This window comes from Anolis sagrei, chromosome X, assembly GCF_037176765.1.
Source record: "Anolis sagrei isolate rAnoSag1 chromosome X, rAnoSag1.mat, whole genome shotgun sequence".
Lineage (NCBI taxonomy): Eukaryota > Metazoa > Chordata > Lepidosauria > Squamata > Dactyloidae > Anolis > Anolis sagrei.
The window spans coordinates 15964601-15989437 of NC_090034.1; the positions used below are offsets into that span (position 1 = coordinate 15964601).

A 24837-nucleotide genomic window follows, 5' to 3' on the forward strand; every position below is an offset into this window, starting at 1 on the left:
TATAGCACTCGACATCAAATCATCACACGTACCTTAGGAGTTCAGAAAGAGTTGTCTTCTTTGATAATAATTCATATAGAAATAAGGCCTGAAATGAAATTAATATAGTAGTCTGCATGTGTAGGTATGCATATACCGCAAGGTAAAGGTAAAGGTTTCGCCTTGACATCAAGTCTAGTCGTGTCCACCTCTGGGGGGTGGTGCTCATCTCTATTTTCTAAGCCAAAAAAACTGGTGTTGTCCGTAGACACATCCAAGATCATGTGGCCGGCAGGACTGCATGGAGCCGTTACCATCCCGCTGAAGAGGTACCTATTGATCTACTCACATTTGTATGTTTTCGAACTGCTAGGTTGGCAGAAGCTGGGGCTAATAGCGGGAACTCACCCCGCTCCCCAGATTCGAACCGACAATCTTTTGGCCAGCAAGTTCAGCAGCTCAGCTGTTTAACCCGCTGCACCACCATGTCTGCATGGAGCACCGTTACCATCCCGCCGAAGCGGTACCTATTGATCTACTCACATTTGTATGTTTTCGAACTGCTAGGTTGGCAGAAGCTGGGGCTAATAGCAGGAGCTCACCCTGCTCCCCAGATTCGAACCGACAATCTTTTGGTCAGCAAGTTCAGCAGCACAGTTGTTTAACCCACTGCACCACCATGTCTGCATTGAGCGCCGTTACCATCCCACTGAAGCGGTACCTATTGATCTACTCACATTTGTATGTTTTCGAACTGCTAGGTTGGCAGAAGCTGGGGCTAATAGCGGGAGCTCACCCCGCTCCCCAGATTCGAACCGACAATCTTTTGGTCAGCAAGTTCAGCAGCTCAGCTGTTTAACCCGCTGCACCAGCATGTCTGCATGGAGTGCCGTTACCATCCCACTGAAGCGGTACCTATTGATCTACTCACATTTGCATGTTTTCGAACTGCTAGGTTGGCAGAAGCTGGGGCTAATAGCGGGAACTCACCTCGCTCCCCAGATTCGAACCGACAATCTTTTGGCCAGCAAGTTCAGTAGCTCAGCTGTTTAACCCACAGCACCACCATGTCTGCATTGAGCGCCGTTACCATCCCACTGAAGCGGTACCTATTGATCTACTCACATTTGTATGTTTTCGAACTGCTAGGTTGGCAGAAGCTGGGGCTAATAGCGGAAGCTCCCCCCGCTCCCCAGATTCGAACCGACAACCTTTTGGCCAGCAAGTTCAGCAGCTCAAATGTTTAACCCACTGCACCACCATGTCTGCATGGAGCACCGTTACCATCCCACTGAAGCGGTACCTATTGACCTACTCACATTTGTATGTTTTCGAACTGCTAGGTTGGCAGAAGCTGGAGTTAATAGTGGGAGCTCACCCCACTCCCCAGATTTGAACCAACAACTTTTTGGTCAGCAGGTTCAGCAGCTCAGCTGTTTAACCCGCTGCACCACCAGGGACTCCTTTATCTACCCAACTAATGATTCTGCGACTCTCTTATCCACTGTGTCAACAAAGATCCAGCCAGACCTTATTTACCTGACTCGGCCTCAGTTCCTTTTCTTTTACTAGGGAAGAGTTGAATCCCTCTTCCGTCCACAAATCAAAAAGTGACAGCTCCTTAAAAAAGGGTCCTTGCACATCTGCCAACACGGATGATAGTTCTGTGGATGCAATAATCTACAGGAGGGAAGAACACTATAGTGTTACATCTATCATCTATCCATCCATCCATTCATCCTTCACTGCATATCTGGATTTGTCTATAAACAATGAATTTGTGCAAAGGCCAAAGGCAGTGATGAATAATATATTTATTTAGAAATACACTTCAAATCATCGAATCCTAGAGTTGGAAGAGACCTCGTGGGCTATCCAGTCCAACCCCTTTCTGCCAAGAAGCAGGAATATTGCATTCAAAGCACCCCTGACAGATGGCCATCCAGCCTCTATTTCAAAACCTCCATAGAAGGAGTCTCCACCACACTCCGGGGCAGAGAGTTCCACTGCTGAACAGATTTCACAGTTAAGAAGTTCTTCCTAATGTTTAAGTGGAATCTCCTTTCCTGGAGTTTGGAGCCATTGTTCCGCGTCCTAGTCTCTAGGGCACCAGAAAGGAAGCCTGCTCCCTCCTCCCTGTGACTTCCCTTCACATATTTATCCATGGCTGGATGGCCATCTGTCAGGGGTGCTTTGAATGCAATATTTCTGCTTCTTGGCATGGGCTGCACTGGATGGCCCATGAGGTCTCTTCCAACTCTATGATCTATATAGATTCTATGATCTATATAAATAAAAATGTAATGTTCGTTTGAGGGATTAACATAACTCAAAAACCACTGGACGAATTGACACCAAATTTGGACACAAGACACCTCTCAGGCCAATGAGTGACCATCACTTATTTAAAAAACTGAAAAACACAGCAGAAGAGACTTAAAAAGCCAAAAAAGCAAAAAGACACTACAACACATGCACAAAACCATATATATATATATATATATATATATATATATAGAGAGAGAGAGAGAGAGAGAGAGAGAGAGAGAGAGAATCATAGAGTCATAGAATCATAGAATCTAAGAGTTGGCCTCATGGGCCATCCAGTCCAACCCCCTGCCAAGAAGCAGGAACATCGCATTCAAATAACCCCCAGCAGATGGTCATCCAGCCTCTGTTTAAAAGCTTCCAAAGAAGGAGCCTCCACCACACTCTGGGGCAGAGAGTTCCACTGCTGAACGGCTCTCACAGTCAGGAAGTTCTTCCTCATGTTCAGATGGAATATCCTCTCTTGTAGTTTGAAGCCATTGTTCCGCGTCCTAGTCTCCAGGGAAGCAGAAAACAAGCTTGCTCCCTCCTCCCTGTGGCTTCCTCTCACATATTTATACATGGCTATCATATTCCCTCTCAGCCTTCTCTTCTTCAGGCTAAGCATGCCCAGCTCCTTAAGCCATTCCTCATAGGGCTTGTTCTCCAGACCTTTTATCATTTTAGTCGCTCTCCTCTGGACACATTCCAGCTTGTCAATACACACACACACACACACACACACACACACACACATACATACATATATATACACACACACACGTATATACACATAGACACAAATATATACATACACACATATATACACACACAAAACACATATATACAAACTGGGCCACAGCAACATGTGGCAGGGGACAGCTAGTGATCAATGAATAAGCTTTGCAAGAGGCCTTTCAATCTTGAGGCTGTAGAAAAGGTGGGACGCTGTCAAACAATGGCATGATAGGTAAAGAGGTTTGGGCATTGAGAAACCTCCAGACAGCTGGATTGGGATTTCGGATGCTCACTTACCTTGCGGAGGATGCCTTGGCGTTGGGCTGGAGACAAATCGGAGGCGCGTTCAGCTAATGCTCCTCTGAGTAACTGAGACAGCTCTTTGGGGCTCATCCTGTGGAATGACTGAGTGCTTATCCCGGTCACCAAAGCACCCATCTGGCTGATATTATGGAGTGAGAGTATCTGCATGCGAGCAGATGACATATAAGATAGGAATGGCATTTGAGCAGCAAGTGGCTAACGTGTCAGACAATAACACTTTTGCCCAATGTCTTTAGCCTCCTCCCTGAACCCTTTAATTTTTCCCATCCAATCCCCAAAGTAGGCTTTACAAAGCTACAAGTAAACATCTGGCCATTTCTTTCTGTGTGATGAGTGCACTCCACTCATATCACTGAACCACCAGTTTTTTTCCAGTCTTTCCAATGTGAGGAAATGTTGTCCAAATCTCAGCCATAAACCTCTTTGGATGACTCTCTCTCAGCCCAACTTATCCATCAATATCAAAATAGTGAGAAGTATGACCTTGAGCTTGGGAGAGGAAAGGCAAGATAAAAATGTAATAGTAATATTCATAGTAATTATTTATCCATCAGAGTCTATCACCTCAGCAAGCGAGAGCCCAAAAGTGGCAGGCTCAAATCCAGAACCTTAATCAATGGCTGATACCAAATGAGAGACTCCCCCCTGGGCACACAGAAAATGGGTGACTTGGAAGGTGCTGAGCAGACTGTGCTCTGTCACCATGAGATGCAGAGCCAACCTTCAGAAATGGGGCTACAAAGTGGAATCCACGACATGCGAGTGTGGAGAAGAGCAAACCGCAGACCACCTGCTGCAATGCAACCTGAGCCCTGCCATATGCACAATGGAGGACCTTCTTGCAGCAACACCAGAGGCACTCCAAGTAGCCACACACTGGTCAAAGGACATTTAATAGAATACCAAGTCTGCAAACTTTGTGTTTTGTTGGTTTGTTTGTCTGTTTTTAATACAATACAACTGTTTTGGTTTGCTCCTGACACGATAAATCAATCAATCAATCAGAGTCTATGGATAGTTTCCATGCTGGATTTTCAAACATGCTCAAACTATTGTCGAAGGCTTTCATGACTGGAATCACTAGGTTGTTGTGAGATTTCTGGGCTGTATGGCCATGTTCCAGAAGCATTCTCTCCTGACATTTTGCCTGTATCTATGGCAGGCATCCTCAGAGATTGTGAGGTCTGCTGGAAATTAGTACTCTTGACTGTTTGAGGTAGAGTGAATGTTTCAAGGTGGCCAATTGAAACATTAACATCAGACTGGAAACAATCGGGGACAGCTAACACCTCCCAATAAAGGATTCCCCCTGGCAGGAAGCAGCCATGCCATTCAGTGCTAATCAAGGTGGCCAATTGCAGCATTCACACTTGCCTCAAGCAGACAAGAGTTTTTTCTCCCACCCTGGACATTATTCCACAGATATATAAACCCCATTTTCCTAGTTTCCAACAGACCCCAAAACCTCTGAGAATGCCTGCCATAGATGCAGGCAAAACATCAGGAGAGAATGCTTCTGGAACATGGTCATAGAGCCCAGAAAACTCACAACAACCCATGTTTTGCACAGCATGTGTTGTATCTGGAATAGTTTCTTCCCAATTCAAACTAAAACTGTCGGACGTGTTTCTGTGTATCATAAATAAAAGACTTCTGGGATACTTGTATTCCACATTTTCTTTGTTTGTTAATGCAAGACAGAAAGCTAAGGAAAGTAAATCTAAACATATAGTCAAGATGATATAGTTAATAATATGATTCCACTGCAAATGCAAGAAAATCACAGTATCTATCTGTGCAAATGTCCTGAATCCATCTCCTTGGAGCCTGCAACCTGTAATAGTAGCCTTGAGCAGTTATTCATGATTGCAGAGTTACGGTGAGGCTTTTTGTGAACCATGTTTTGGAGGAATTACTGTGTTCAAAGCTAGATTTGTAGCTCAAAACCCTGCTTTTATTTTAAACAGTTTTATTTGTGGTATTAATATCCAGCTTTTTCCTCAAAGGAGTTCTGCGCAGGAACCCTGCTGAGCTATCCCTTTATATCTTTATAATGAAATGAATGTGTTTAGGTTTATAGAGAATGAATGGCCCAAGCTTACCTGAAGCATACTGCCTAATCTCTCCTCGAAAAGTTACTTTTTTTTTTTACTAAAGCTTTTGAAATCCCCTAGCTAAAGCCAGAATGTGATTGGAATGCTAAATAAGTATCTCTTCCAATTATTCAGGTACAACCTGTTAACTTTCTTTTTTGTAAAAGCAATCTATATAAATAAAAATGTAATGTTCGTTTGTGGAACTGACAGAACTCAAAAACCACTGGACAAATTGACACCAAATTTGTACAGCCATATATGTCCTTCACTAAAAAAAAAAGATTTTGTCATTTGGGAGTTGTAGTTACTGTAGTTATTGGGATTTATAGTTCACCTACAATCAAAGAGCATTCTGAACTCCACCAACGATAGAATTGAACCAGATGGACTCCCATAAACAACAGAGAACACTAGAAGGGTTTGGTGGGGATTGACCTTGACTTTGGGAGTTGTAGTTCACCTACATCCAGAGAGCACTGTGGACTCAAACAATGCTGGATCTGGACCAAACTCAGCATGAATACTCCATATGCCCAAATGTGAACACTGATGGAGTTTAGGGAAAACAGACCTTGACATTTGGGAGTTGTAGTTGCTGGGATTTATAGTTCTCTTACAATCAATGAGCATTCCGGACTCCACCAACGATAGAACTGGCCAACCTTCCCACACAGAACCCCCATGACCAACAGAAAATACTTAAGGCCATCTAGTCCAACTTCACCAGGGCAAGAAAATGTAATTAAAGCCCTCCTGACAAAGAGTCACCCAGCCATAGATACAGTTAGATATATATGATTCACACGCACACACAGATATAGTATCATAGATTTGAAAGGGACCCCTAAAGAAGGACAATTATATGTTGCATGTTCCAGAGTAGGTAAACAGACCGTACAAAAAGAATCTGTGAACCCCACCTCCTTCAAGATGAGCTGAACCAGCTCAACTGGGCTCTACAGGCCAATGGAGACTCCACCTCAGACATCAGAAGAGCTGCAAGACCAAGAACAAGCTACGAGAGTAAAGATGAAGATCCACCTCGAGGAAAAGTGTTCTTGCCATACATCAAGGGAATCACTGACCGCATAGGGAAACTGATGAGGAAACACAACATACGAACCACCTACAGACCTACTAAGAAAATCCAGCAAATGCTACGTTCAGCAAAGGACAAGAGGGATCCTCTCACCTCTGCAGGAGTCTACCATATACCATGCAGCTGTGGACAAGTCTACATAGGGACCACCAAACGCAGCGCCCAAACAAGAATCCAGGAAAATGAAAGGCACTGCAGACTACTCCAACCAGAGAAGTCAGCCATAGCAGAGCACCTGATGAACCAACCTGGACACAGCATTTTATTTGAGAACACAAAAATGCTGGACCACTCTCACAACCACCATGTCAGACTACACAGAGAAGCCATTGAAATACACAAACATGTGGACAATTTCAACAGAAAGGAGGAAACCATGAAAATGAACAAGATCTGGCTACCAGTATTAAAAAATTCTAAAATTGCAACAGCAAAAACAGCAGAGAGGAAACAGGCAGGGACATCTAATTACCTTTCAAGAAGAGTTTGCTCCAGGCACAGTCAGCCCATTGTATGCTAATCAAAGTGGTCAGTTGAAATATTCACACCTAGCCCAACTGACAAAAGTCCTTTGTCTCACCCTGGTCATTCCACAGATATATAAACCCTTTTTCCCAGTTCCAACAGACTTCACCTCTGAGGATGCATGCCATAGATGCAGGCGAAATGTCAGGAGAAATGCCTCTAGAACATGGCCATATAGCCCGAAAAACCCCACAAAAACTTAAACTAGACAATCTCCACATCAACACTGACAAAGAAACAGCAAGAAATACCATTTACCCACAAGCATCAAGACATTACATATATTAGAAACCAACACTTTTTCTTTATTTTATTTTCTAGATCACCAGACTGAGCCACAGCAACACGTGGCAGGGGATGGCTAGTCTATATAAATACAAATCTAATGTTTGTTTGTTTGTGAGATTAACATAACTCTAAAACCACTGGACAAATAGACACGGAATTTGGACACAATGCACCTATCAGGCCAACGAGTGACCATCACTTATAAAAACACTGACAAACACAGTGGAAGGGATTTAAAAAGCCAAAAAAAGCAAAAAAAAAATATGCTACAATGCATGTGTAAAATGACTCCCCCTGGCAAACAAAACACACAATAGCATATCCACACTCTCTTTCAGACTACAGTTCCCAGCATCCCCTAAACCAGGGGAAGAGGATGATCCAAATGCACTGCTTCCAAGATGCAAACTTTCTCCTCCTTGGATTTCTTTGAGAGCATCCTAATCCTTGCATATTTCCAACTTCTTATTTCTAGACTGCAACTCCCAGCAATCCACCAGATAGAGAGATTACATAGAGATAGGTAAGTATGTAGATGTATGTAGATTTATCAGGTGGACTGCTGGGAGTTGCAGATAGGTAGAGAAGGAAGGAAGAAAGGGGAGAAAGAGGAAGGGAAAGAAAAGAGGGGAGGAAGGGAAGAGGAAGAGAAGGAAGGAAGGAGAGAAAGAAAGAAAAACAGAAAGAGAGAGAGAGAGAGAGAAAGAAAGAAAGAAAGAAAGAAAGAAAGAAGGAGAGCAAGAGGGAGGAAAAGTTGGCCACAGCAACGCATGGCGGGTACAGCTAGTCACATGTAAAAAGTTTAATATGGTTTACTTCAGATCCTATATGGAACCAACTGCTTCACATTTTGTAGATTTGGTTAAAATGGGTTTGTTGAACCCCATTGTATGAGCCCAATATTAAAGGTGTTTTACATTCCCTTTGCAAATGTACCAATTTACCTTTTCATACATCAGATATTTCCGGGATAAAATCATGATTTGGCTTCTCGCCCATCCCGAAACCTGGTTTAATGTTGGGATTGCGTTGTGCACAGCCTCCGGGGAGAGAGATTCCAGCTGGCTGAGACTCAGTCCGACCACCGCGTCCGAGAGGGAACCAAGGGACTCATTCAGCGTCTGGTTTTGCAGGGCAAGGTCAAGCAGCTGGGATTTGAGCTGAAACCAGTTGGAGAAAGGGCTTTGAAGAGCTGATGATTAAATGCTAAAAGGGGTTCAGGGACACAATTTGAAATGCAGGATGCTCTGGGGAGGGGGGGGGGTGGCATATTTGTGTGTGCATGCTTATATATGAATGGTCAAGACACTATAGCATAAGACAATAACAATGACGGATCTCCAACATCCTACTTACACCCCAGGATGCTACACACCCCAAGCTTGCCTTTTCATCCCCATCAGAACAGTTTTGATGTGCTGCATATCAGGATACTAGCAAATTATCATAGTCAGATGGAAAGACTCCCCACCCCTTGGGGTTCTATCATAACGGTGTGTCTTAATGTGCCCTGTAACTGGGAGAATGCTGCAGACACCTGTCTTCAGTGCTTCCATCTACAGTGGCTCACAACTTAGAGTTGGAAAGGACCTGTGGACCATCCAGCCCAACCCTCTTCCAAGAAGCAGGAAAATTGCATTCAAAACACCCTTGACAGACTGCCATTTGTTTAAAAGGCTCCAAAGAAGGTGCCTCCACCACACTCCGGGGCAGAGAGTTCCACTTCTGAACAGCTCTCACAGTTAGGAAGTTATTCCTAATGTTCAGGTGGAATCTCCTTTCCTGTAGCTGAAGCCATTGTTCTGCATCCTAGTCTCCAGGGCAGCAGAAGACAAGCCTGCTCCCATCTCCCTATGACTTCCCTTCACATCTTTATCCATGGCCCTCATCATGTCTCCTCTCAGCCTTCTCTTCTGCAGGCTAAACATGCTCAACTCTTTAAGCCGCTCCTCATAGGGCTTATTCTCCAGCCCCATGATCATTTTAGTCAGCCTCCTCTGGATACATCCCAACTTGTCAACACCTCCCTTCAATTGCGGAGCCCAGAATTGGACCCCGCAATTCTGGGGTCCAATTCCAGGTGTGTTCTGACGAAGACAAAATAGAGGGGTAACATGACTTCCCTGGATCTAGACACTAGACTCCTATTTATGCAGGCCAATATACCATTGGCTTTTTAAGCTGCTGCATGACATTGTTGGCTCATGTTTAGCTTGTTGTCCACGAGGACTCCTTTTTCACACGTACTGCTGTCAAATCAGGCATCGTCCCCCATTCTGTATATTTGCATTTCATTTCTTTTGCCTAAGTGGATTATCTTGCATTTGTCCCTGTTGAACTTCATTTGTTAGTTTTGGCCAATTATCTCTCTAATTTGTTAAGATTGTTTTGAATGCTACTCCTGTTTTCTGGAGTATTGGCTATCCCAATTTGGTGTCCTCAGCTAACTTTATGATCATCTAAGTCATTAATAAAGATGTTGAGCAGAACGGGTCCAGGACAGAACCCTGCTTATGGCACTCCAGTTGTCACTTCTTTCCAGGATGAAGAGGAAGTATTGTTCCCCCCAAATGAGCTGATGAGATGAGGTTGGGGGGCTCCAGTACCTCCATTATCTTGCTAGCAGACAAACATGACATGCCCTGTGCTAGTTAGAGTGAGCTCTACACCAACCTTCTGAATGTCAGCCTGGGACCCTCTTAGATGGTTGCATTTAATCATCTGATGAAGTAAAACCCGAGCCACACTAGCATCCATCTGTTCCAGGTCATTGTAAAAGCAAACCAACAAGCCCAATCTGTGTGAGAGAATGAAGAAATCTGTTGTTTTTATTCAGCAGCAACAACAACAATAATGCATTTTGTTCTTTACCCACCTTTTTTAACAGCTCAAGGTGGGGTACAACAATATCAAAACTTAATTGGAGTTTCTGAACTTGATACAGGGATAGACCAATGTACAGTGCATTACACAAGTTCAACTTTTAGCATCTTTATTTATGCCATGCCGGTTTCCCAAGGTAGGAGATAAAAATGATTTACAAATAAAAATGTCTAGAATTCCAAAGATTATACATCACTTACTTAGTTACATACATAATGTGTCCTAGTCCTAACCTCCCACTCTCCAAACTTACCTTAAGAGCCAGCAGGTACACTAAACAATGTAATTGTGTTGTTGAAGGCTTTCATGGCCGGAATCACTGGGTTGGTATGAGCTTTCCAGGCTATATGGCCATGTTCCAGAAGCATTTCACCCACATCTATGACAGGCAACCTCAGAGGTTGTGAGGTCTGTTGGAAACTGGGCAAGTGAGGTTTATATATCTGTGGATTAATGTTCAGGGTGGGAGAAAGAACTCTTGTCTGCTGGAGGCAAGTGTGAATGTTGCAACTGGCTGGTTTGATTAGCACTGAATGGCCTTGCAGTTTCAAAGCCTCACTGATTCCTCCCAACAAAGGATTCCCCCAGGTAGAAAGTAGCCAGGCTTTGAAGCTGCAGGGACATTTACCGCTAATTGCAACATTCACACTTGCCTCAAACAGACAAGAGTTCTTTCTCTCACCCTGGATATCATTCCTGTTGTGGCTCAGCCTGAGCATGGGCTTTCTGAGCCCGAGTTTCCTCTTTCTGAGCCTGAGTTTCTTCAGGACAAGGAGGATAATGGGTTACAGATTTCTGCATATGCCCCTGTTGTAGAGGCAGACAGTGTTGATTTTGAAGCACCTCGGTTTCCCAGGGAAAGGAATGTTGTTTTAGATGTCAGTCATGATTTGGATTCATAGCTGCAGGTGGAGGAGTCGACTGGTCCTTCTGTGAACTCAGGGCCTATTGATTCCCAGGCACAAGATAATGAGGGATCCGGCCTTGAAAGTAATGAGGATCTGTGTAGGGAGGATCGCTTGCGATTAAGGTTATGCTGAGGCACCCGGCTTGCAAACAAGCGGGAACTTTGGGGGCAACGTAATGCTTTCATGCTAGCAAAACATATTTATTGATCTGTTTGAAGACAACTCTTTGTCAGAGTATCTTCGCTCACACCCAGTGAACTTCCTTGAAGTCTCAGCTTTCAGGGGAAAGCTGTTAGCTCTTTGGGACTTTGCTTTTGGATCTTTTTTCTTGGGACTTTGTCATGATGCCATGGATCCTGGTTTGACCAAAGCTTGTGGATTATATTAATGTTATTTGCTTTTGGACCTTGGAAGCTTTGCTTTGCATTTAAGTTCCTGTTTGGACTTTTGAACTTCAGCAACCTTATTTCCATGTTTTGATTTTACCTTTCTTCAATAAACTACAAAACCTACAGCCCTGGTCTGTGGTGTTGTTCTGAGCAAGGTCAATCTATCCTGAGTTGCGACAATTCCACTGATATATAAACCTCACTTGCCTAGTTTCCAACAGACCTCACAACCTCTGAGAATGTCTGCCACAGATGTGGGCAAAACGTCAGGAGACAATGCTTCTGGAACATGGCCATACAGCTTAGAAAACTCACAGCAACCCAATGTAATTGTGTTCAGACAGCAACTGGGCTACAGGATGATGGCATTTCAATTGTTGCAGACTTACTCACTGACAGGATGGGCTGGAAACATATTGTCCTGTACCTTCTGAACAAGATCTGTATTGCTCAGTGCTACTCCTGCTTATTTTGGGAAGTTTAGGGAGATATTCCTACCAACTACAGCTGTGAAGATGTTTGGGCTGAAAGAAGGCCCTCTTCTGACGATATCAAGGGCTGACAGGCCCATAGCTAAAAATATTCCCTCATTAATACAATTGTAGGAGCCCCTGGGGGCGCAGTAGGTTAAACCCCTGTGCCAGCGGGACTGAAGACCGACAGGTCGCAGGTTCGAATCCGGGGAGAGGCGGATGAGCTCCCTCTATCAGCTCCAGCTCCTCATGCGGGGACATGAGAGAAGCCTCCCACAAGGATGATAAAAACATCAAAAATCATCTGGGCGTCCCCTGGGCAACGTCCTTGCAGACGGCCAATTCTCTCATACCAGGAGCGACTTGCAGTTTCTGAAGTCTCTCCTGACACGACCAAAAAAAATACAATTGTATTTATTGCACAAGTGGTATAGTGTACAACAGATTAGGAGACTAATGGTGCAATTATGTACACTGCTGTTTGGGAACAACGTCCACTGAATATCAACAGAACTAATTTGTAAGTAGATGTGCATTGAATCAGAGTAACATTGGAAAACTTCCCCAGTTTGACTTTCTTCTTTGCCATGAAGTCATTCATTAGTTCCAGCACCTCCTCCAGGAATTAAGTAAGAATAATAATGCTTTCCTTCCTTTCCAGAATTGTTTTGAGGACCGGGATAATAAAATGCTTGAAATACACTTAGCATTATGCATGCTAAGTGTTATACAAGATTATAGCAAATTATTCTGAGCCATATTACACACCCAGAAATAACACAATCCTTTTGGGAGTGTGCATTATCAGAATGGAAGGTGGAATGGGCTTGCTTGAGCACTCTCCAAAAATAAAGGCATGACTTCATTAGCAGTGTTTAAAGGTAGTAAAGGTAAAGGTTTTCCCCTGACATTAAGTCCAGTCGTGTCCGACTCTGGTGTGGTGCTCATCTCCATTTCTAAACCAAAGAGCTGGTGTTGTCCGTAGACACCTCCAAGGTCATGAGGCCAGCATGACTGCATGGAGTTCCGTTACCTTCCCGCCGGAGCGGTTCCTATTGATCTACTCACATTTGCATGTTTTCAAACTGTTTAAAACCTCTATTTTTTCTGATTTCCCAAACTCAACCTAAAAGGATCCCCCAAAATCTTGAATAATTGGACTTGCCTATAAAGAGTCGATGTGTTTTTCATATCAAATCCTGATGCGTTTATTCTCTCCAAGAAAGCCTGTGCGAGGTCCGGGGTGATATCATATACGGTATCGAGTTGCTTTGTTGCATTGTCATAACTGATGAACAATCTCATCTAATTGGCAAATAAAAGAGTGTGTTATTGGACAGGATCAGGATCAATTCAATTTAACTTACAAAATATGAATAGTAATGTAATATAGGAATTCAAATTAAATGATTATTCAAGTCACGAAACAGGTTGTTTGTCATATGAGTTGTCAGTCGAAAGCACAACGAAACATCCATGTCTTTAATTCCTTGAGGAATATGGTTAGGGAGGGTGTCAGCCTAATTTCCCTAGGGAGGGAGTTCCAGAGACAGGGGGGGGGGCACCCCCGAGAATGCCCTTTCCCTCATCCCCACCAGCTGCACCTGAGACGGGGGGTGGAGTGAGAAAAGAGTATCCCCAGAAGATCTTAAGGAACATGTATGCTCGTAAGGGAGGAGGGGGTCGGTCATGCAGATAGGCAGGTCCTGAACCGTTAGAACTTTATAGGTAACCACCTGCACCTTGAATTGGGAATGGAAACTTATTGGCAGCCAGTGGAGCTGTTTAAACAGGAGGGTTGACCATTCCCTGTAATTTGCTTTGGTTAACAATCTTTGCACCAGCTTTCACCTAGCTAGGGATTTTCTCCAAACTTGCTGATAGTTGCTCTATAGCAGGGGTCCACAAACTTTTTAAACAGAGGGCCAGGTCACAATCCCTCAGACTGTTGGCGGGCCGGATTATAATTCGAAAAAATCATGCACACTGCAAATATCTTATTTGTAGTGCAAAAAACAATTTAAAACAATACAATTTTAACAAATATAAACTTATTAGTATTTCAATGGAAAGTGTGGCCCTGCTTTTGGCTGATGAGATAGGATTGTTGTTGTTGTTATTGTGTGCTTTCAAGTAATTTCATACTTAGGTTGACCCAGAGCGAGGGCCGGGTAAATGACCTTGGAGGGCCACATCTGGCCCCCGGGCCTTAGTTTGAGGACCCCTGCTCTATAGTGTTGGTCAGTCTGTTTTGGCTACCTAACTATTGAAGCTGGAAACTTGAGAGCTATATTCGCACTTCACAGGGATGTAGAATCAGTGGATATTCAGGTGTTGGGCTTCAGCCCATGTTTAGTCAGAGGTTTAAAACATGTGTAGAAAACAAGAAAATATGGCTATTTTATATATTATAATTATATATTTACATTACATGTAATATTACTAAAAATATTGCGATATAATGGCATAGTGCAATGTGGTAATGTATAATACTGATATTGTGCTATGCTAATAATATAATATCTTGTATGAAAATATATCTTGTAAGCCGCTCTGAGTCCCCTTCAGGGTGAGAAGGGAGGCATATAAATACCGTAAACAAACAAATCAATAAATAATTTCCTTTTTTGAGCAGTAACTCTTCCATTCTGGGAGTGGTCCTTTATGAAAGTAAATTCCCTGACTTCTGAGCATCATTTTCTACAGAGAATTATAGTTTCCACAAACAATATCCTATTGTATACTTCAATTTACTTACTTCATAAGGGTAAATTTTCCAAATTTCTTCTAGTGGGAGATGAACCATATATCTTCCCAGAATCCACAGGTTTTCTGCACTCACCCATGAAGTGACATTTTCTGAATTGGGAGGAAAGTCACGAAATGAAAACATTCATAAACAAGTATGGCAATACAATCTGAATTATGAACAAATATTAGTGAAATCTGCAAATTCTGCAGTATGAAGCTTGACTAGAGGGTTGTATAGCCAGATAGTCATACCCATTTCTTCTTTCCTCCCTTCCACGGCCTTAGAAAATAAATATGATATGCTTTCTAAAAACTTCTGTTTGTTTACTAATTCTTAACTTACCACTGATATTGTGGGATTTTTGTAGGATTAGCCTCATCCAGTCATATAGAGCCCTCTGTGAATTTGCCGTTATCCTGTCATATAGATCTCTGAATACTGATGATCTGAAATACAACAGAAGAGGGAAGCTATGGACTAATGGATGGATTAGCCACATTTGGTTCTCTAGTCAGGATTCTTAAAAATCTACCAAAACAATTAATCCATATAAATAAAAATGTAGTGTTTGTTTGTGGGATTAACATAACTCAAAAACCACTGGACGAATTGCCACCAAATTTGGCCACAAGACACCTACTAACCCAAGGAGTGACTATCACTCAAAGAAAATTGATCTTATCATTTGAGATTTGTAGTTGCTGGGATTTACAGTTCACCTACAATCAAAGAGGATTCTGAACCCCATCAACGATGGAATTGAAGCAAACTTGTAACATCCGACAACCAACAGAAAATTCTGGAAAGGTTTGGTGGGCATAGACCTTGAGTTTAGGAGTTGTAGTTCACCTGCATCCAGAGAGCACTGTGGACTCAAACAATGAAGGATCTAGACCAAACTTGGCACAATTACTCCATATGCCCAAATGTGAACACTGGTGGAGTTTGGGGAAAATAGACCTTGACATTTGGGAGTTGTAGTTGGTGGGATGTATAGTTTACCAACAATCAAAGAGCATTCAGAACCCCACCAATGATAGAATTGGGCCAAACTTCCCACACAGAACCCCCACAAACAACAGAAAATACTGTATTTTCTTGTGGTCTTTGGCAACCCTTCTGACACCCCCTCGTGACCTCCCTCAGGTTTCCCGACGCCCGGGTTGAAAAATGCTGCCTAAAGGCCATCCAGTCCACCTCCCTTCACCAGGGCAAGAAAACATAATCAAAGCCCTCCTGATAAAGAGCCATCTAGACACAGATATAGATAGATAGATATGATTCACACACATATATACATATGTATATGATAGATATGTTGTTGTTCATTCGTTCAGTCGTCTCCGACTCTTCGTGACCTCATGGACCAGCCCACGCCAGAGCTCCCTGTCAGCCGTCACCACCCCCAGCTCCTTCAAGGTCAGTCCAGTCACTTCAAGGATGCCATCTATCCATCTTGCCCTTGGTCGGCCCCTCTTCCTTTTGCCTTCCACTTTCCCCAGCATAATTGTCTTCTCTAGGCTCTGCTGTCTCCTCATGATGTGGCCAAAGTACTTCAACTTTGTCTCTAGTATCCTTCTCTCCAGTGAACAGCCGGGCTTTATTTCCTGGAGGATGGACTGGTTGGATCTTCTAGTAGTCCAAGGCACTCTCAGAACTTTCCTCCAACACCACAGCTCAAAAGCATCGATCTTCCTTCGCTCAGCCTTCCCTAAGGTCCAGCTTTCACATTCGTAGGTTACTACAGGGAATACCATGGCTTTGACTAGGCGGATCTTTGTTGCCAGTCTGATGTCTCTGCTCTTTACTATTTTATCGAGACTGGACATTGCTCTCCTCCCAAGAAGTAAGTGTCTTCTGATTTCCTGGCCACAGTCTGCATCTGCAGTAATCTTTGCACCTAGAAATACCAAAGTCTGTCACGGCCTCCACATTTTCTCCCTCTATTTCCCAGTTGTCAATCATTCTTGTTGCCATAATCTTGGTTTTTTTGATGTTTAGCTGCAACCCAGCTTTGCGCTTTCTTCTTTCACCTTGATGAGAAGGCTCCTCAGCTCCTCCTCCCTTTCGGCCATCAGGGTGGTGTCATCTGCATATCTGAGGTTGCTAATGTTTCTTCCAGCAATTTTTACCCCAGCTTTGCATTCATCAAGCCCCGCAGATATGGCAGATATAGTATCCTAGATTTGAAAGGGACTCCTAAAAAAGGACAATGATATGTTGCATGTTCCAGAGTAGGCAAACCAGGCAATCTCTACATCAACACTGACAAAGAGACAACAAGAAGCACTGCTTGCCCACAAGCATCAATAAATTACATATATTAGAAACCAACACTTTCTCGTTACTTTATTTTCCAGTTCACCAGACTGGGCCACAGCAACGCATGGCAGGGGACAGCTAGTGCTAAATAAAACTGAATATGCTTTCAAAATTGTCACCACCTTCAGTCATCAACAGTAAGAAATTAGCTTACAGGTTTCGAAAAGCATCTTCCTGAAGGTCTTTGGGGAGGTTTGGGATGGTGTGGACTTGGAGGTACATAACGGAAGATGCCCGGAGGATTTGGCTCAGGATGTCCACACATTCTGCAGAGCTCAAACTCAGAAAGCACCTCTCCAAAGTAGTAAGGAATAAGGTTCGGTTTCCTCCTGGACTTTGGAAAATTCTCTCTCTTATCCCAGCCAGGTCGATAACAATATTTCCCAACTCCTGCTGACACAAGTTATATATGAATTAGCAATTGTATCATTTCTACAAGTTCCTTTTTATAACTACTAGATTCTATTTTCCATTGGACGCTTGGGTTTTAGAAGATTTTGGTTGACATCCTGCATTGTCAGATGTAACGACAATAACAGAGTTCTGTCGTTATTGTTGCTTTTGATTATGTCATCATCACCCCTCCAAAAACTCTTATGATTTAGGATGGCAGTGGCTTGGAAACCCTTCAAAACAGTGTATTATGGGGGTAACTTTTAGTAGTTAATACCATAAATGTGAATCGCCATCAGTTACAGAGTTGAAAATTTATTATTTATTTATTAGATGCACTTATTGACCGCCATTCTCAGCCCTTACGGGCGACTCATGGCGGTGTACAGTACACATAAAAAGACAGTTACAGAGGCCAGTATCAACAACATATGACTATACAACAAATACAAACTACATAAAAATCCGCTTCGTCTCTTAGTAGAATCATAGCCAGTCTCATTTTCCTTATACCATTCCAGTTCTCATTACCGTAATGTTGTTGCTTAGCACTTAATTAAATGCCCTCTCGAACAGCCAGGTCTTAAGGCTTTTTCGAAAGGACATGAGGGAGGGCGCCTGTCTGATGTGTGCCGGGAGAGTGTTCCACAGCCGGTAATTTAACTCACAAACAACATCTTTAAACTTACTCACCCAACGACGCACAGTACTCACATCAACACAATCACCATAAACAGCTTGCATTCTCTGATGTCATCTTTGGGGTGACACCTTCTGCTGGCAAGAATTCAATGGCTGCACGTTGCTTAAATCACATTGACCGACCATTTGTGCAGGGTTCCATACTTCACACTTTAACAACACAACTGTTCAATGCTAAGGCTTCCCACCAAATTTGAACTGTAGAGGAGAGTCTACTGAACAAGCCAGTACCTGCCACAAACTAGTACTGCCATCTGTTGAGGAGTTATGAAGGTGGAGGCATTACTTTTCATTCAACCCTCGTAAATGTGTTACCGACTGGAATTTTAGATTATCTGTGATTCTGATTCTATTCAAGAATCTAGAAATCAGCAAAGTATAAATGATTTTCAAGAAGGACATTTTATTTATAACTGTGCTTTGATTATTCTTTCGATAGAGATTTAAATCAATTAGTCCATTTGAAACTGCTTTCACTATTGGATCCTTTGTAGTTTGCAGCACTGTTGTAATACTCTCTATGAATAATACAGTATACTGCATGGGATTATCTTCTCTTTCTTTTCCTTTTCAGAACAACCCTGTGAAACAGATTATACTGAGAGATGAAGGCTGATCTAATGTTTCTAGAACGTTCCAAGGCAAAATGGGAATCTTGCTAGTACATGTTACATAGTAGGGGCGCATAACTTTTGGCCCTCCAGATCCTTAGGATTACAACTCCCACCATGTTTTCCCATTGGGCTTGTTGGTTTTGATCTCCAAAAAAAGAGAATTTAAAAAACCCATTGCTTCTATTATAGCGCATGCATTCAAAATAAATTAATTATGCAGCGAGTCACTTTGTGTCTCAATTAAGAGATAAAACTAGAAAATAATAATAATAACATCAACAATAATAATTTGGAGCTAATGATATTACTATTTGGTATATACTGCAACCAAAAACAAGTTACCAAATACTTCTGCTTGTTGCCAAAGAGATATTTCATTGCAGTCTGGAAACGTTGAAGATTCATTTGTTGAAACTCAGACAGTAGCACTTTGGGGTTGTATAAGAGGTGATCCAGATAATTTTTAACAGAACTCTAAAAAAAAATAGGGTGGGAATGGGAAAACACAAGAGAAATCGCCATATTTATTTTCCTTCAATACAGGACAAGAAAACTTCCAAAATCACCAACTACCTTAGAGAACATCCACACTGCAGAATTATAGCAGTTTGACACCACTTTACCTGCCATGGCTCCATCCCATGGAATTCTGGAATCTGTAGTTTGTTGTGGCAACAGAGCTCTCTGACAGAGAAGAATAAATAACATGCAAGATGTTGTAGATCAGCCAGAGACTGATAGTTTAACTGATGATTTGGGGAGGATTGTGGGCTTTTCTGTGGCACAAAGTGATGGGTTCTCAAGTCTGGGAAATGATGGTTTTCTCTGTGAGAAAACTGGCTTGGAAAATGCAAGGCTTCAGTTAGAGGAGCCAGAAGGAGCAACAACAGATAAAGAATCAAGTGAAGAACTGAGTGCTAAGGAGGGTTCCCAGGAGAAACCATCTACAGCTACGGAGATCAACAAAAGTCTTCGGGCTGGAGGTTTAGCACAACTGGTAAATCACCGGCAATTATAAGATTTATCATCTGAAAGGTTGCAAGTTTGAAGCCCCTGGTCAGCGTGAGCTGCCGACTGTCAGCCTAACTCATTGTTTACCTAAGAAATTCAAAAACAGCCGTAATTAGAGAAATTAGGTACTGCTAAAAGCGGGGAAGGTGTTTTACGACGCCATAAAGAAAGAAGATCAGAAAATGCTGGGTGACCAAAAGGAAGGAGGAAGTCCTGACGGCTCTTTGTCATAGAGGATAGAGCAACAGCACCCTCTGGACTCAAGCCCAATCTTCCATGGCACCAAAAACAGCTGGACATTGAGTCGGAACAAACCGCCCCCTTCTGTTCTGTCTATGTATTGTCTATACAAAGTGGCATTGAATGTTTGAATGTATACATACTGTGATCCACCCTGAGTCCCCTTTGGGGCGAGAAGGGCAGAATATAAATAAAGTGTTATTATTATTATTATTATTATTATTATTATTTACAAATCAAAGCTGAAAATAGACCACATTGGTCTGAGAAATTATGTGGGAAAGGTGTGGAGAAAATTCACAGGAGACATAATGCTTTCATTGGTGTCTATTAAACAACGAGTCGTTTACTTTATGGGCAGTTTAGGCAATGCTGTGTTAGAGTGAGAAGCTAAGCCTAAATTCTTTAGGTCCTGATTCAAGTCAAGCCTTGGTTTTGGATTTAAATATCCTGGAAGTTTTGTATATTCCTGTACATATACTCCTGTTCAAGTTTTTTTTTTACTAGTTATACCTTCTTGCTTGTGGACTTATGCTGTACTTGGGATTTCTGGCTGTTCCTGGACTTTATCCTCTGGAACTTTATGAGATATTAGGATTGTTGTTTTGTTATCACCTGTTGCAAAACCTTTTTGGATTATATATCTTCCTTTCTGATTCTTGCTGTTTTATATGCTTTTTATATGTTTTACAATAAACTGTTGGCTTATATTCCTGGATTCTTGTATGGTGCAGTGGTAGGAAATGGCCTGCGTGCAACGCAAGGCTACACATCTCATAATTACATAGTATTGAGCATGGCAGTTAATATGGCATCAAACTGCTATAATTCTGCATCCAGATCAGCCAAAAATTGATGAATCATCTTTTAACACTGGACTTTCCAGAATCATAAAACTCCTTTTGTACTGGTACGGCTGTACCAGGAGCTCCAACTTCATTTTCTTTCTATTAAATGTCTGCATGCATTCCAAGGTTTCAGGCATTCTGCAAAGGCGACTTCCCTTGGTTTGCAATTATAGGGCCAATGACCTGTCAATCATTCTTAAGTTTTGGTTCTGCCCCTTTCCCCAGAGCCTGGGAGGAGAGGGAACCATTTTTAGTTCAGTCTTACAGAAGGAAATTAAGCTACAGGACGTGGACCAGCTCCACCTGCAGAAAAGTTTCATTTCCTACAGCTTCAGGGGAAATAGCTTCAGGGAGAAATAGTCCCAAAGTTCTGGCTGGGAACTTAGAGCCTCTCAGCCTTACAGCATTCGGGGGGGGGGGGGGGGGAGTTTTGCAGACCCAAAGAACTCCAGCTGGAGAATCTACAAAGCCTTGACTGGTAGGTCTACTCGGGACCCAAGAAGTAATTTGGAACCGGTAGTAGGACCCACATCAGCAAAGCCTAGATAGTAGATTGCCTGGGAGAGGTTAAAAAAGGGTTTTCCTTTTAAAAGAAAAGAAATCGTTCTCCAAGCCAGTTGCCTGTCCCTTGTGGACAAGACTAAGAAAGCCACCAGTCATTTATATGATTGTCGTCGAAGATTTAAGAAGTATTTGTTTAATTTGTTCAATAATACAGGACTTTGTTAAACTTTTCAAGCCCCTAAAGACTCTTCCAGAGGAAAATCCTTAGGGCCTCTCTATCAAGGCACCCTGGCTTCCTGCTGGGCACAAAGTGCACGTCCTGTTCAAAAGACAATTATTACAGCCCCAGCGTGTGACAGCACACCTTTGCTTGGGATGGATGCCTGGTTTTACGACAAACTTCAGGGAGATTTGCAGTCATGATGCCATAGTCATAAATGTGAATACAAAATAGTTATGGGGTTGAAAACCTAGCTCACTGCATAACTGGATGACAGGCAATTTTTTAAAAAAAATGTACTTAAAAGAACTACCACTATTGATTGAAAGGACTTATGCATTATACTGCTTAGAATACCTTCTTCCTCTGCACACCCAACGCAAAACACTGTGGCACCAATAACAATTAGCATTCCATATATAAAAAATATTACACTGATTGTCTACGCAATGGGACCGCCCCTCACACTGCCTGCCAATTACAATGACTCCAAATAACAAAAACAATTAATTAAAAAAAACCCAAAACCAGCCAATTATTTTAACACTATTCAACTCCTAATTGCTTCCCAACTGTATTGGAAAGTGGGTTGTTGTGAGTTTTCCAAGCTGCATGGCCATGTTCCAGAAATATTGGAAGATTTTAGGATCTATACAAACCTGCATGTTGCTATAAGTTATTATGATATTCTGAGCATCAAAGTATGCCAAGACTTTGTTAAGGAGTTCTGTTGTCCACATGTGAGTGCTGTAAAAGAAAGAAGAAAAGGAGGGTAAGTATCTCCCGTGATTTATATTGTATGGATAATGTTTCTACAATTACACAATTGCTGGGCATTACTAGGTGCTTCTCCTTTTATGTTCCTAAATCTTAGAGAAAGAAACAAATGCCACCAGGTGGTGTAAGTCGATAGTGCACACTGTATTTATAAAAACAGCATGGAACTGCTATTGGCGCTCTACGCAAATGCGTAACTTGCCTATTGCTTCGGCCGCCTCTGTTTGCATGTTAAGCTTGCTGTAGCAACTGGAACAAGCTCAGCCAGGTATGGGCAAACTTGGACCCTCCAGGTGTTTTGGACTTCAACTCCCACAATTACTTACAGCCTCAGGCCCCTTCCTATTCCCCCTCAGCCGCTTAAGCCAATAGTAAAATGTTGTTGTTGTAACATTATTTTACCAAACCTGATCTTGATTCCCTACTGTCTCCTATAGCTCTATTGCTCTCTAACTCCCATGCAAATTAAAAGATCATAAATTACCTTTGGTAATGAAGCATATCAAGGAAAGCTAAGGAAGAAAGACACACAAAGTGTTAATGTACACAGTCATACAACAGGACGGCGAGTTATAAGTAGGAAATTTGAACATCTTTACCATTGAGATAATTTCCAGCTGTAACTTCTTCCTAAAGAGGGAGAGAGAAGCAATGAATGCAATAATTCAAATATACTGAGAACATGAAATATTGCTAAAAAGATATAGTACTATAAAAAAAATACTGACCACAATGCTTTGTAGTTGTGGTGACAGGTCTGAAAATAAATGTTTAAGATGGTGAATTCAAATAGTAAACATAGACACAGTTCATTCCTAGATAAGAATATGCTTTACAACAGGCATGGGCAAACTTGGGCCCTCCAGGTGTTTTGGACTCCAACTCCCACTGTTCTGGTACGGCTGTACCAGGAGCTCCCTTTTCCTTTCTTTGAGTGTTAGCATGTATTCCAAGGTTCCGTGCATTTTGCAATAAGGTAGCTTCCCTTGGTTTGCAATTATGGGGCCAATGACCCATCAATCATCATTAGGTTCTTTAGTTCCGCCCCTTTTTCTGGGTTTAGGAGGGGGAAAGGGGACCTCTAGTTCAGTTCACACAGAGAAGCCTTTCGTACAGGACGTGAATCAGTTCCACCTGTAGAAAGCTTCATCTTTTACAGCTTTTGCTGGGGGGATCCAGTCCTACAACTCCATAGCTTTTGCTGGGGGGATCCAGTCCCACAGCTTTACAGCTTTTTGCTGGGGGGAATTCAGTCCCACAGCTCTACAGAGAAGCATAGCTTTTGCTGGGGGATCCAGTCCCACAGCTTTACAGCCAGCCTTCGCTGGGAATTGAAGACCTTCTTTCCTCTTGGAAATCTACAAAAGGACTCTGTTTGGTAAGGACCACTCTTGGCAGCCATAACGCAATTTGGACCGGGTGTAGGGGCCCACGCTAACAGAGCCTAATACAGATTGCCCACGTAGAGGTCAAGGACTTCCCTGATAGTAAAGAAACAGTTCATGAAGACAGTTGCCTGTCCCTTGTGGACAAGATTAAGAAAGCCACCAGTTGATTCAAATCCTTGTAGTACTTGTTTGATTTATTGAAGACCTAAGCAATAATAAAGAACTTTGTTAAACTTTCCAAGTTTCTAAAGGCTTTGTTTAGGGAAATCTATAGGGCTTCTAATCCGAGGCACCCCAGGCATCCCGTTGGGCATACAGAACAGGTCCTGTCTACAGACCTTTTCACAGGCCCAACACGTGACAGCACACCCACCATTCCTAACAGCCTCAGCCTTAAGCGGCTGAGGGGGGAAAGGAAAGGGCCTGAGGCTGTTAGGAATAGTGGGAGTTGAAGTCCAAAACACCTGGAAGGCCAATGTTTGCCCATGCCTACTTTTCAATTGTCTTGGTTTTATTCTGCATTAAATATTCTCCTGCCAAAAAAATTTGATAATCAACATTATAGTGAATCTGGTACTTATTTTTCCCAAATAATACCCCATTTGTTTTGCTTGTATAGATTTCTTAATGCAGACATTTTGATGGCACTGAAAAAAAATTATCCTTACCTTGACCAATGTCCTGCTGTTTTGTAGCCTCAGCCTGACTCATTAAAACCAGCAAGAAACATATCCTTAAGTGTGGTGGCATTTCTCCTATTGTTTGCTGTAGCTGAGAGAGAGTTAGATGATAAAAGAAAGGGAACAAGCAAAAACTTTCACCAAACTTTCAAATTTAAATAAATAATACTTGCACACTTTGCTTGGTTTAATGATATCACATAGTTTTTCTTGTCTGATTGCTTTAATCATGCATTTTAGATACTTCTAAGTTTAATTAACTTTTAATGTTTCTAGTCTGTAGGTTTTGTATTGTTTTTAGCACTGTTCACTGCTTTGAGTTTCCTTAAGAGGAAAAAACCGTATAGAATATATGTATTTTTTTGTACTTTACTGCT

At 42.3% G+C, this 24837-nt stretch overlaps 1 protein-coding gene across 1 annotated transcript in view; it reads right to left on the minus strand.

Moving 5' to 3' along the window:
* Positions 1-19422, minus strand: part of LOC137097962 (otoancorin-like) — a 56276-nt gene extending 36854 nt beyond the window's left edge. The window contains exons 1-11 of the mRNA XM_067473457.1: positions 19366-19422; positions 19135-19266; positions 17238-17473; positions 15104-15207; positions 14768-14868; positions 13175-13314; positions 10030-10153; positions 8301-8516; positions 3322-3489; positions 1519-1659; positions 33-88 (exon numbers count right to left, since the gene is read on the minus strand). Coding sequence (XP_067329558.1) covers positions 33-88; positions 1519-1659; positions 3322-3489; positions 8301-8516; positions 10030-10153; positions 13175-13314; positions 14768-14868; positions 15104-15207; positions 17238-17473; positions 19135-19266; positions 19366-19422 — 1475 coding nt within the window. The remainder of the gene's footprint in view (positions 1-32; positions 89-1518; positions 1660-3321; positions 3490-8300; positions 8517-10029; positions 10154-13174; positions 13315-14767; positions 14869-15103; positions 15208-17237; positions 17474-19134; positions 19267-19365) is intronic.
* Positions 19423-24837: the final 5415 nt, after the last annotated feature.